The 14,519-nt window shown below is 49.4% G+C and overlaps 1 protein-coding gene across 3 annotated transcripts in view; it reads left to right on the top strand.

Annotated features, from left to right (window-relative positions):
* The window catches only part of wdr54 (WD repeat domain 54), a 447,713-nt gene that overhangs the window by 298,759 nt on the left and 134,435 nt on the right, over window positions 1–14,519 (top strand). For all 3 annotated transcript variants that reach the window (XM_041193295.1, XM_041193277.1, XM_041193288.1), the window contains exons 2-4: window positions 4,601–4,826; window positions 6,143–6,205; window positions 9,936–10,002. In XM_041193295.1, the coding sequence (XP_041049229.1) occupies window positions 4,602–4,826; window positions 6,143–6,205; window positions 9,936–10,002 (355 nt within the window). In that variant the 5' untranslated portion in view covers window position 4,601. The remainder of the gene's footprint in view (window positions 1–4,600; window positions 4,827–6,142; window positions 6,206–9,935; window positions 10,003–14,519) is intronic.

The following is a 14,519-nucleotide window of genomic DNA, read 5'->3' as shown; positions in this document are numbered from 1 at the left end:
AGAGAGATTGTTTGTCACTGGCTCACTCAGAGAGAGAGAGAGTGAGTGTCTCCCTGACCCTCCCAAAGAGAGAGACTGACACTGACTGATCCACAGGGAGAGACTGACACTGACCCACTCACAGAGAGAGAGAGACACTGACCCACTCACAGAGAGAGAGAGAGAGAGACACTGACCCACTCACAGAGATAGAGAGTGTGACTGACCCACTCACAGAGAGAGAGAGACACTGATCCACTTACAGCGAGAGAGAGAGAGACACTGACCCACTCAGAGAAAGAGAGACGCTGACCCACTCAGAGAGTGAGAGAGACACTGACCCACTCAGAGAGAGAGAGAGATGCTGACCCACTCACAGAGAGAGAGAGACACTGACCCACTCACAGAGAGAGAGAGACACTGACCCTCTCACAGAGAGTGAGAGACTGACATTGACCCACTCACATAGAGAGAGAGAGAGATTGTCACTGACTCACTCAGAGAGAGAGAGGGTGTCCCTGACCCACTCACAGAGAGAGAGAGACACTGACCCACTCACAGAGAGAGAGAGACACTTACCCACTCACAGAGAGAGAGAGAGAGACACTGACCCACTCACAGAGATAGAGAGAGTGACTGACCCCCTCACAGAGAGAGAGAGAGACACTGACCCACTTACAGCGAGAGAGAGAGAGAGACACTGACCCACTCATAGAGAGAGACTGACACTGTCTGATCCACAGGGAGAGACTGACACTGACCCACTTACAGAGAGAGAGAGAGACACTGACCCACTCACAGAGAGAGAGAGAGACACTGACCCACTCCAAGAGAAAGAGAGAGAGAGACACTGACCCACTCACAGTGAGAGAGACACTGACCCACTCACAGTGAGAGAGACACTGCCCCACTCACAGAGAGAGACACTGACCCACTCACAGAGAGAGACACTGACCACGCACAGAGAGAGAGAGAGAGAGTCACTGAACCACTCACAGAGAGAGAGGGAGAGAGACACTGACACACTCATAGAGAGAGAGAGAGAGAGACACTGAACCACTTACTGAGAGAGAGTGAGGGAGAGACAGTGACCCACTCGCAGTAAGAGGGAGACACTGACCCACTCACAGAGAGAGAGAGTGACACTGACCCACTCAGAGAGAGAGAGAGAGAGACACTGAGCCACTCACAGAGAGATAGAGACACTGCCCCACTGAGAGAGAGAGAGAGACTGACCCACTCACAGAGTGAGAGAGAGAGACACTGACCCACTCACAGAGAGAGAGAGAGAGACACTGACCCACTCACAGAGAGAGAGACCCTGACCCACTCCGAGAGAGAGAGACACTGACCCACTCACATGAGAGATACTGACCCTTTCACAGAGAGAGAGACACTGACCCACTCACAGAGAGAGAGAGATACTGACCCACTCACAGTGAGAGAGAGACACTGACCCACTCACAGAGAGAGACACTGAACCACTCACAGAGAGAGAGAAAGGGAGAGACACTGACCCACTCACAAAGAGAGACAGTGACCCACTCACAGCGAGGAAGACACTGACCCACTCACAGCGAGAGACACTGACCCACTCACAGTGTGAGAGAGGCCCTGACTCACTCAGAGAGAGAGAGAGAGAGAGACACACACACTGACCCACACACACAGAGAGAGAGACACTGACCCACTCACACAGAGGGAGAGACACTCACCCACTCACAGATAGAGAGAGAGGGTGACACTGACCCACACAGAGAGAGAGAGAGACACTGACCCACTTACAAGGATAGAGAGACTGACATTGACCCACTCACATAGAGAGAGATTGTTTGTCACTGGCTCACTCAGAGAGAGAGAGAGTGAGTGTCTCCCTGACCCTCCCAAAGAGAGAGACTGACACTGACTGATCCACAGGGAGAGACTGACACTGACCCACTCACAGAGAGAGACACTGACCCACTCACAGAGAGAGAGAGAGAGTCACTGACCCACTCACAGAGATAGAGACTGTGACTGACCCACTCACAGAGAGAGAGAGACACTGATCCACTTACAGCGAGAGAGAGAGAGAGAGACACTGACCCACTCAGAGAAAGAGAGACGCTGACCCACTCAGAGAGTGAGAGAGACACTGACCCACTCAGAGAGAGAGAGATGCTGACCCACTCAGAGAGAGAGAGACACTGACCCACTCACAGAGAGAGAGAGACACTGACCCACTCACAGAGAGAGAGAGACACTGACCCTCTCACAGAGAGTGAGAGACTGACATTGACCCACTCACATAGAGAGAGAGAGAGATTGTCACTGACTCACTCAGAGAGAGAGAGAGTGTCCCTGACCCACTCACAGAGAGAGAGAGACACTGACCCACTCACAGAGAGAGAGTGACACTGACCCACTCACAGAGAGAGAAAGACACTGAGCCACTCACTGAGAGATAGAGACACTGCCCCACTCAGAGAGAGAGAGACACTGACCCACTCACAGTGAGAGAGAGACACTGACCCACTCACAGAGACAGAGAGACATTAACCCACTCAGAGAGAGAGAGAGAGAGAGACACTGACCCACTCTCAGAGAGAGACACTGACCCACTCACAGAGAGAGAGAGAGAGAGACACTAACCCACACACAGTGAGAGACACTGACCCACTCACAGAGAGAGTGTGAGACACTGACCCACTCACACTGAGAGAGAGACACTGACCCACTCACGGAGAGAGAGACACTGACCCCCTCACACTGAGAGAGAGACACTGACCCACTCACAGAGAGAGTGAGAGACACTGACCCACTCACACTGAGAGAGAGACACTGACCCACGCACAGTGAGAGAGAGACACTGACGCACTCACACATAGAGAGAGAGAGAGAGACACTGACCCACTGATAGGGAGAGAGCGAGACACTGACCTACTCACAGAGAGAGAGAGAGAGGGAGAGACACTGACCCACTCACAGGGAGAGAGAGAGAGAGAGACAGACACTGACCCACTCACAGAGAGAGAGAGAGAGACACTAACCCACACACCGTGAGAGACACTGACCCACTCACAGAGAGAGTGTGAGACACTGACCCACTCACACTGAGAGAGAGACACTGACCCACTCACGGAGAGAGGCACTGACCCACTCACACTGAGAGAGAGACACTGACCCACTCACAGAGAGAGTGAGAGACACTGACCCACTCACACTGAGAGAGAGACACTTACCCACTCACAGTGAGAGAGGGACACTGACGCACTCACACATAGAGAGAGAGAGAGAGACACTGACCCACTGACAGGGAGAGAGCGAGACACTGACCTACTCACAGAGAGAGAGAGAGAGGGAGAGACACTGACCCACTCACAGGGAGAGAGAGAGAGACAGACACTGACCCACTCACAGAGAGAGAGAGAGAGAGAGCGACACTGACCCACTCACAGAGAGAGAGAGAGAGAGAGAGAGAGAGACACTGACCCACTCACACTGAGAGGGAGAGACACTGACCCACTCACGGAGAGAGACACTGACCCACTCACAGAGAGAGAGAGAGAGAGACACTGACCCACTCACAGAGAGAGAGAGAGAGAGAGAGACACTGAACCACTCACAGTGAGAGACACTGACCCACTCACAGAGAGAGAGAGAGATACACTGACCCACTCGCAGTGAGAGAGAGACACTGACCCACTCACAGAGAGAGAGAGACAGACACTGGCCCACTGACAGAGAGAGAGAGAGAGAGACACTGACCCCCTCACAGTGAGAGAGCTAGACACTGACCCCCTCACAGTGAGAGAGAGAGACACTGACCCACTCACAGTGAGAGAGAGACGTTGACCCACTCACAGAGAGAGAGAGAGAGAGACACTGAGCCACTCAGAGAGAGAGAGTGACACTGACCCACTCACAGAGAGAGAGAGAGAGAGAGACACTGAGCCACTCACTGAGAGATAGAGACACTGCCCCACTCAGAGAGAGAGAGACACTGACCCACTCACAGTGAAACACTGACCCACTCACAGTGAGAGAGACACTGACCTACTCACAGAGAGAAAGAGAGAGGGAGAGACACTGACCCACTCACAGAGAGAGAGAGAGAGACACTGACCCACTCACAGAGAGATAGAGTGACTCTGACCCACTCAGAGAGAGAGCGACACTGACCCACTCACAGAGAGAGAGACTCTGACCCAGTCACAGAGAGAGAGAGAGAGAGAGACACTGACCCACTCACAGAGAGACAGTCCCTGACCCACTCACAGAGAGACTGACACTGTCTCACTCACAGAGAGAGAGAGAGAGACTCTCCCACACAGTGAGAGGCATTGGGAAACACTAATTGAATCCTTTATCCCTTGATGTGGTGGGGGTGTTGTTGTTGGGACTGTGTACTTAAGGCCTAATTAAATGAATAATTCAAAATATTTGCCAAGTGTAATGAAGTATATGGAATTGAGGTGGGTGGATGGCGTTTGATCACAGATCAACCACATTCTTACTGTCTGGCAACAAAGATTCGAGGAACAGAATGAGTTACATAACAAGATGAACCTAAAGGCTTCCTTCCCGAATTGAAACTTCTGAAACTGTCTTTTATCCTAAGGTCAGTTTTTTGTTGTTGCAGGATGTACAAGAGGGAGAAGAGCATTCAGATTAAGAGCAGTGCTTCTGCTTTCTACAACAACCTCAGCATCCTGCCCATCACTGATAAGAACCTTACCTACTTTGCTGTCATCCATGGTAGTGTGGTGAACATGGTTAGCGCCTCCACCGATGGCCTGAACCTCTCTCACAGGCAGCTGCAGTCCAAGGAGGGAGGCATGGTGCATGGCACTTCCTTAGTCATGCAGGTATGGACAGGCTGCTTACATTGCCGAAACATCCTTTCCCCTCCCAAACGTAAGCTGGGCTCAGGGGTGAATGAAGGCTCTCGGTCTCCACAGGGGCCACCTGATGATGTGAGCTTGCTCCTTCCAAGTATTTCAGCCCTTCATCCTTGGTTTTGATGCTTCCTATTAACATGCTTATAGCACCTGGAGTGTTGTCTGATAATTGTAACGCGGCATGAATCATAGATGGTTCTTGTTATGTGCTAGAAAGAAATTTGGTGAAGAACTGTATTAAAGCCAATCATTACACACTTTTATCAACATTTATTTCTCAAGGGAACGGTGTGAAGGGAGCTTTACTCTGTATCTAACCCTGTGCTGTACCTGTCCTGGGAGTGTTTGATGGGGACGGTGTAGAGGGAGATTTACTCTGTATCTAACCCTGTGCTGTACCTGTCCTGGGAGTGTTGGATGGGACAGTGTAGAGGGAGCTTTACTCTGTATCTAACCCCGTGCTGTACCTGTCCTGGGAGTGTTTGATGGGGACAGTGTAGAGGGAGCTTTACTCTGTATCTAACCCCGTGCTGTACCTGTCCTGGGAGTGTTGGATGGGACAGTGTAGAGGGAGCTTTACTCTGTATCTAACCCTGTGCTGTACCTGCCCTGGGAGTGTTTGATGGGGACAGTGTAGAGGCAGCTTTACTCTGTATCTAACCCCGTGCTGTACATGTCCTGGGAGTGTTTGATGGGACAGTGTAGAGGGAGCTTTACTCTGTATCTAACCCCGTGCTGTACCTGCCCTGGGAGTGTTTGATGGGGACAGTGTAGAGGCAGCTTTACCCTGTATCTAAACCCGTGCTGTACCTGTCCTGGGAGTGTTTGATGGGGACAGTGTAGAGGGAGATTTACTCTGTATCTAACCCCGTGCTGTACCTGTCCTGGGAGTGTTTGATGGGGACAGTGTAGAGGGAGCTTTACTCTGTATCTAACCCCATGCTGTACCTGTCCTGTGAGTGTTTGATGGGGACAGTGTAGAGGGAGATTTACTCTGTATCTAAACCCGTGCTGTACCTGTCCTGGGAGTGTTTGATGGGGACAGTGTAGAGGGAGCTTTATTCTGTATCTAACCCCGTGCTGTACCTGTCCTGGGAGTGTTTAATGGACAGTATAGATGTAGCTTTACTCTGTATCTAACCAGTATTATACCTGTGTTGCACCTGAACATGACTGTTTGAAGCAAACACCATTCACCCGGCTGAGATATCTATCACATTGTAAGAATATAGAAGTTGAGCTATGCACTGTTCTTGAACATTTCCCTTTCTTCCTTTCTCCAGGCCTCATGGTGTGTATTGCCTTCTCGAATTCTCCTGGTACTGGCTTCACAGAAAGGTATTCAGGTAATGAAGGAAGCAAACCTGAATATACAGCCTAGTATCTTTGCAATAGATTCTCATTTTAAAATTTCCATCCTTGTTTTCAAATCCCTCTGTGGCCTCTCCACTACCTCTGCAATCTGCTCCAAGATAGCTGTTCTCCTCTTACTCTTGACCTCTTGTGCACCCCCTGAATGTAACGCTCCTCCATTGGTGGCTGTGCTTTAATTGCGTAGGCACTGGGCTCTGGAATTCCTTCCTTACCTCTCTCCGCCCCACTACCTTGCTTTCCTCCATTAAGACACTCCTTAAAACCTACCTCTTTGCCCAAGCTTTTGGTCATCTGAAAGAATATCTCCTCTTGGTGTCATATTTTGTTTTATGATGTTCCTGTGAAGCGCCTTGAGATGTTTGCTCCTGTTAAAGCTGCTGTCTGAACACTTGTTGGTGCAGTGATATACTGAGATGCTGGCAAATAAAACGATTATCGTCAATTAAATTGCTCTTTAGTTTGTTTTTGGAGCTTCCGACATGAATAAAGGAATTGCAGCTACTGAGACTGACTGTGGAACAATATTGAATATCAGTCGATGGACTGAAACACAGTGTATTTCAATCAGCTCATGTCTACGGTGCATCTGTTTGGCAAAAGATGGTGTGTGTTAAATGGGACAGGGTAAGATCAGGAGAGATTGAAGGGTTATTGTGTGTGTTAAGTGGTACAGTGATCAGCAGAGTGATTTGGTGAGGAGGGACTGAGAAATTTGGTGAGTAGTCCTTCCCTGTTTTCCAAAATTCTTGCATCTTTAGTTTAGCCCTGATATTTTCCTCCTTGTAGGATGTAGGACTTAGGAGCAGGAGGATGTCTATCCACCCTTTGAGCTGCTCCACCATTAAATAAGATCATGGCTGATTTGGTTGTGGCCTCAGCTCCAGATTTCTGCCTGCCCCCAACCCCCACCTCCTTAACTCTCGACTCACTTCACAGAATCACACAGTGCAGAAGAGGCCCTTCGGCCCATCAAGTCTGCACTGACACGTGAGAAACAACTGACCTACCTACCTAATCCCATTTACCAGCACTTGGCCCATAGCCTTGAATGTTATGATGTGCCAAGTGCTCATCCAGGTACTTTTTAAAGGATGTGAGGCAACCTGCCTCCACCACCCTCCCAGGCAGCGCTTTCCAGACGGTCACCCCCTCTGGGTAAAAAAGTTTTTCCTCACATCCCCCCTAAACCTCCTGCCCCTCACCTTGAACTTATGCCCCTTTGTGACTGACTCTTCAACGAATGGGAACAGCTGCTCCCTATCCACCCTATCCATGCCCCTCATCATCTTGTACACCTTGATCAGGTTGCCCCTCAGTCTTCTCTGCTCCACTGAAAACAACCCAAGTCTATCCATCCTCTCTTCATAACTTAAGTGTTTCATCCCAGGCAACATCCTGGTGAATCTCCTCTGCACCCCCTCCAGTGCAATCACATCCTTCCTATAATGTGGCCACCAGAACTGCACACAGTACTCCAGCTGTGGCCTCACCAAGGTTCTATCCAACTCCAACATGACCTCCCTACTTTTGTAATCTATGCCTCGATTGATAAAGGCAAGTGTCCCATATTCCATTTCCACCACCCCACTAACATGCCCCTCCACCTTCAGAGATCTATGGACACACACGTCAAGGTCCCTTTGTTCCTCAGAACTTTCTGGTGTCATGCCGTTCATTGAATACTTCCTTGTCAAATTACTCCTTCCAAAGTGTGTCACCTCACAATTTTCAGGGTTGAATTCCATCTGCCACTTATCTGCCCATTTGACCATCCCATCTATATCTTGCTGTAGCCCAAGACACTCAACCTCACTGCTAACCACCCGGACAATCTTTGTGTCATCTGCAAACTTACTAATCCTACCCCGCACACAGTCATCTATGTTGTTTATATAAATGAATAATAGGGGACCCAGCACAGATCCCTGTGGTACGCCACTGGACACTGGCTTCCAGTCACTAAAGCATCCTTCTGTCATCACCCTCTGTCTCCTACAACTAAGCCAATTTTGAATCCACCTTATCAAATTACCATGTATCCCATGTGCATTTGCCATCTTTATAAGTCTCCAATGTTGGACTTTGTCAAAGGCTTTGCTAAAATCCATATAAACTACATGAACTGTACTACACTCATCTACACACCTGGTCACCTCCTCAACAATTCAATCAAGATTGTTAGGCATGACCTCCCTCTGACAAAGCCATGCTGACTATCCCTGATCAAACCTTGTCTCTCCAAGTAGAGATAGATTCTCTCCTTCAGAATTTTCTCCAATAGTTTCCCTACCACTGACATGAGACTCAATGGCCTGTAGTTCCCTGGCTTATCTCTACAACCCTCCTTAAATAGCGGAACCACATTAGCTGTTCTCCAGTCCTCTGGCACCTTCCCCGTGGCCAGAGAGGAATTAAACATTTGGGTCAGAGCCCCTGTGACCTCCTCCCCGCCTTCCTCAGCAGTCTGGGACACAAATCATCTGGACCTGGAGGTTTGCCCACTTTTAAGCCTGCCAACACCTCCAATACCTTGTCAGTCCCTGTATCAATTTGCTTAAGAACCTCGCAGTCTCTCTCCCTGAGTTCGATTTCTTCATCCTCATTCTCTTGGGTGAAGATGGATGTGAAATATTGATTCAACTCTCTGGCGGTGTCCTCTGGCTCCACCCACAGATTTCCCCTTTGGTCCCTTATGAACCCTAATCTTTCCATGGTTATCCTCTTCCCATTGATATACTTATAGAATATCTTGGGATTTTCCCTACTTTCACCAGCCAGAGCTTTCTCATATCCCCGCTTTGCTCTCCTAATTGCTTTCTTAAGCTCCACCCTGCACTTTCTGTACTCCACTAATGCCTCCGCTGATTTGCTGCCCTTGTACCTGCTCAAAGCCTCTCTTTTCCTTCTCATCGTATCCTGAAGATTTCTGGTCATCCATGGTTCTCTGGGCTTGTTATTCTTTCCTATCACCCTCGAGGGAACATGTTGACCCTGTACCCTCCCCATTTCCTTTTTGAATGCCCCCCATTGCCTTGTCTATCAAAAGTCTGTCTAACTCAGGTCTGAATAAATTCAATAACCCAGCCTCCACTGCTTTCTGGGGAAGAGAACTCCTCATTCTAATGACCCTCTATGAGAAAATAATTCTCCTTATTTCCATCTTAAAAGGGAGACCTTTTATTCTTAAACCATGTCCTCTGGTTCTAGTCTCCCTCACAAGAGGAAATATCCGCCCGGTATCCAGCCTATCATGTCCCCTCAGGACCTTCTATATTTCAATAAGATCACCTCTCAATCTTCTAAACCCCAATGGGGACAGGGTCAACCTGTCCAACCTTTCTTCATAAGATAAGCCCCTCATCCCAGGAATGAGTTGAGTGAACCTTCTCTGTGCTGGTTCTGAAGCAGTTATATCTATTTTCAAATTAGGAGACTAAAGCTGTATACAATACAACAGATGTGGTCTCAGCAAGGCCCTGTACAGCTGCAGTAAAACTTCCACACTTTTATATTCCATTCCTTTTGTAATAACTGCTTCTATGATTCTGCCACCCTATGTAATGCGCTACTGTCAACAACATAATTCTGATCACCGCTACTGTGATCATGCAATGTTTTTTATTGGATTGATCCATCACAGTCTACTAGTTAATGGAGTGGATATGTCATTGTTTCCAGCATACTCACTGTGTGTCCTTACAGATGTATGAATCGGATGGCTCCATCATGGTGTACTGGCACGCAATGGATACCCCAGAAGCTCCAACAGGTACCATTGGAAAACTTTATGCTGAGACACTCTGGAAGGTTTTATTGGTAATATTGCTGATGGAGGGATAAAGTTCTCGCAGAAGGCTAGAGAAAGCCTCTTGGCCATAGCACACCTTGTCTCGACCAGCTGAGTTTTGAGGCTAAGTAAAAACATTCCTGTGAACGGGTTCTAGTAATGACAGCAGCAATGCTGAAATCTCTGACCCTGTCAACGTGTCAGCTGTGCCTTAGGTAGGGCTCTTGCCTCAGAGACAGCAGGTTCTGGGTTCAACCCCACTGTGGAAACTTGAGCACATAGTCTAGGCTCCAACTGCAATACTGAGGAAGTGCTGCACTATCAGTGGGTCAGAATTCACGGAGGGCTACCCTGATGAAGGCACAGTACTGAAGGAAGGCTGCCCTGTTAGAGGGCAGCACAGGGGAAGGGCTGTTCTGTTTGAAGGGCAGTACGAAGGGAATGCTGCCCTGATGGAAGAGTAGTACTGGGGAGTGCTGCCCTGTAGAAGGGTCAGTACAAGGAAACGCTGCCCTGATGGAGGGACAGTATTGAGGGAACGCTGCAAAGTCAAAGGGGCAGTATTGAGGGAGAGCTGCCCTGATGGAGGGACAGTATTGAGGGAACAAGGCAATGTCAGAGGGACAGCATTGAGGGAGAGCTGCCCAGATGGAGGGACAGTATTGAGGGAACACTGCAAAGTCAGAGGGACAGTATTGAGGGAGAGCTGCCCTGATGGAGGGACAGTATTGAGGGAACACGGCAATATCAGAGGGACAGTATTGAGGGAGAGCTGCACTGATGGAGGGACAGTATTGAGGGAACAAGGCAATGTCAGAGGGACAGTATTGAGGGAGAGCTGCCCTGATGGACGGACAGTATTGAGGGAAAACGGCAAGGTCAGAGGAACAGTATTGAGGGAACACTGCAATGTCAGAGGGACAGTATTGAGGGAACACTGCAAAGTCAGAGGAACAGTATTGAGGGAGAGCTGCCCTGATGGAGGGACAGTATAGAGGGAATACTGTAAAGTCAGAGGGACAGTACTGAGGGAGAGCTGCCCTGATGGAGGGACAGTATTGAGGGAACATTGCAATTTCAGAGGGACAGTATTGAGGGAACACTGCAATGTCAGAAGGACAATATTGAGGGAGAGCTGCCCTGATGGAGGGAAAGTATTGAGGAAAACGGCAATGGCAGAGGGACATTATTGAGGGAGAGCTGCCCTGATGGAGAGACAGTATTGAGGGAAAACGGCAATGTCAGAGGGACAGGATTGAGGGAGAGCTGCCCTGACGGAGGGCAGTATTGAGGGAACACTGTAAAGTCAGAGGGACAGTATTGAGGGAGAGCTGCCCTGATAGAGGGACAGTATTGAGGGAACACTGCAATGTCAGAGGGACAATATTGAGGGAACACTGCAAAGTCAGAGGGACAGTATTGAGGGAGAGCTGCTCTGATGGAGGGACAGTATTGAGGGAACACTGCAATGTCAGAGGGACAGTATTGAGGGAATACTACAAAGTCAGAGGGACAGTATTGAGGGAGAGCTGCCCTGATGGAGGGACAGTATTGAGGGAACACTGCAAATTCAGAGGGACAGTATTGAGGGAGAGCTGGCTTGATGGAGGGACATGATTGAGGGAACACTGCAATGTCAGAGGGACAGTATTGAGGGAGTGCTATCCTGATGGAGGGACAGTATTGAGGAAACAATGCAAACTGAGCGAGACAGTATTGAGGGAGAGCTGCCCTGATGGAGGGACAGTATTGAGGGGACACTGCAATGTCAGAGGGACAGTATTGAGGGAACACTGCAAAGTCAGAGGAACAGTATTCAGGAAGACCTGCCCTGATGGAGGGAGAGTATTGAGGGAACACTGCAATGTCAGAGGGACAGTATTGAGGGAGCACTGCAATGTCAGAGGGACATTATTGAGGGAGGGCTATCATGATGGAGGGACAGTATTGAGGGAACACTGCAATGTCAGATGGACAGTATTGAGGGAACACTGCAAAGTCAGAGGGACAGTATTGAGGGAGAGCTGCCCTGATGGAGGGGCAGGATTGAGGGAACACTGCAATGTCCGAGGGACAATATTGAGGGAGAGCTGCCCTGATGAAGGGACAGTATTGAGGGAACACTGCAAAATCAGAGGGACAGTATTGAGGGAGGGCTATCCTGATGGAGGGACAGTATTGAAGGAAAACTGCAATGTCAGAGGGACAGTATTGAGGGAGGGCTATCCTGATGGAGGGACAGTATTGAGGGAACACTGTAATGTCAGAGGGACAGTATTGAAGGAACACTGTAATGTCAGAGGGACAGTATTGAGGGAACACTGCAATGTCAGAGGGACAGTATTGAGGGAGAGCTGCCCTGATGGAGGTACAGCATTGAGGGAACACTGTAATGTCAGAGGGACAGTATTGAGGGAACACTTCAATGTCAGAGGGACAGTATTGAGGGAACACTGTAAAGTCAGAGGGACAGTATTGAGGGAGAGCTGCCCTGATGGACAGTATTGAGGGAACACTGCAATGTCAGAGGGACGGTATTGAGGGAACACTGCAAAGTCAGAGGAACAGTATTGAGGGGGAGCTGCCCTGATGGAGGGGCAGGATTGAGGGAACACTGCAAAGTCAGAGGGACAGTATTGAGAGAACACTGCAAAGTCAGAGGGACAGTATTGAGGGAGGTCTATCCAGATGGAGGGACAGGATTGCGGGAACATTGCAAAGTCAGAGGGACAGTAGTGAGGGAGAGCTGCACTGATGGAGGGACAGGATTGAGGGAACATTGCAATGTCAGAGGGACAGTATTGAGGGAGAGCTGCACTGATGGAGGGACAGGATTGAGGGAACATTGCAATGTCAGAGGGACAGTATTGAGGGAGAGCTGCCCTGATGGAGTGACAGGATTGAGAGAACACTGCAATGTCAGAGGGACAGGATTGAGGGAGAGCTGCACTGATGGAGGGACAGGATTGAGGGAACATTGCAATGTCAGAGGGACAGTATTGGGGGAGAGCTGCCCTGATGGAGTGACAGGATTGAGGGAACACTGCAAGGTCAGAGGGACAGTAGTGAGGGAGGGCTATCCTGATGGAGGGACAGTATTGAGGGAACAATGCAAAGTCAGAGAGACAGTATTGAGGGAGAGCTGCCCTGATGGAGGAACAGTATTGAGGGAACACTGCAATGTCAGAGGGACAGTATTGAGGGAGAGCTGCCCTGATGGAGGGAGAGTATTGAGGGAACACTGCAATGTCAGATGGACAGTATTGAGGGAACACTGCAAAGTCAGAGTGACAGTATTGAGGGAGAGCTGCCCTGATGGAGGGGCAGGTTTGAGGGAACACTGCAATGTCAGAGGGACAGTATTGAGGGACAGCTGCCCTGATGAAGGGACAGTATTGAGGGAACACTGCAATGTCAGAGGGAAAGAATAGAGAGAACACGGCAGTGTCAGAGGGACAGTTTTGAGGGAGAGCTGCCCTGATGGAGGGACAGGATTGAGGGAACACCGCAATGTCAGAGGGACAGTATTGAGGGAGTGCTATCCTGATGGAGGGTCAGTATTGAGGAAACAATGCAAAGTCAGCGAGACAGTATTGAGGGAGAGCTGCCCTGATGGAGGGACGGTATTGAGGAAACAATGCAATGTCAGAGGGACAGTATTGAGGGAGAGCTGCCCTAATGGAGGGACAGGATTGAGGGAACATTGCAAAGTCAGAGGGAAAGTATTGAGGGGGAGCTGCCTTGACGCTGGGACAGGATTGAGGGAATATTGCAATATCAGAGGGACAGTATTGAGGGAGAGCTGCCCTGATGGAGGGACAGAATTGAGGGAACATTGCAAAGTCAGAGGAACAATATTGAGGGAGAGCTGCCCTGATGGAGGGACAGTATAGAGGGAATACTGTAAAGTCAGAGGGACAGTACTGAGGGAGAGCTGCCCTGATGGAGGGACAGTATTGAGGGAACATTGCAATGTCAGAAGGACAGTATTGAGGGAACACTGCAATGTCAGAAGAACAATATTGAGGGAGAGCTGCCCTGATGGAGGGACAGTATTGAGGGAAAATGGCAATGTCAGAGGGACATTATTGAGGGATAGCTGCCCTGATGGAGAGACAGTATTGAGGGAAAATGGCAATGTCAGAGGGACAGGATTGAGGGATAGCTGCCCTGATGGAGGGACAGTATTGAGGGAACACTGTAAAGTCAGTGGGACAGTATTGAGGGAGAGCTGCCCTGATGGAGGGACAGTATTGAGGGAACACTGCAATTTCAGAGGGACAATATTGAGGGAACACTGCAAAGTCAGAGGAACAGTATTGAGGGAGAGCTACCCTGATGGAGGGACAGTATTGAGGGAACACTGCAAATTCAGAGGGACAGTATTGAGGGAGAGATGGCTTGATGGAGGGACATGATTGAGGGAACACTGCAATGTCAGAGGGACAGTATTGACGGAACACTGCACTGTCAGAGTGACATTATTGAGGGAGGTCTAT

Source organism: Carcharodon carcharias, chromosome 1 (genome assembly GCF_017639515.1).
Source record: "Carcharodon carcharias isolate sCarCar2 chromosome 1, sCarCar2.pri, whole genome shotgun sequence".
NCBI classification, from domain to species: domain Eukaryota; kingdom Metazoa; phylum Chordata; class Chondrichthyes; order Lamniformes; family Lamnidae; genus Carcharodon; species Carcharodon carcharias.
The sequence above is the reverse complement of the archived record's forward strand: the minus strand, read 5'-3'. Positions and strand labels throughout refer to the sequence as shown.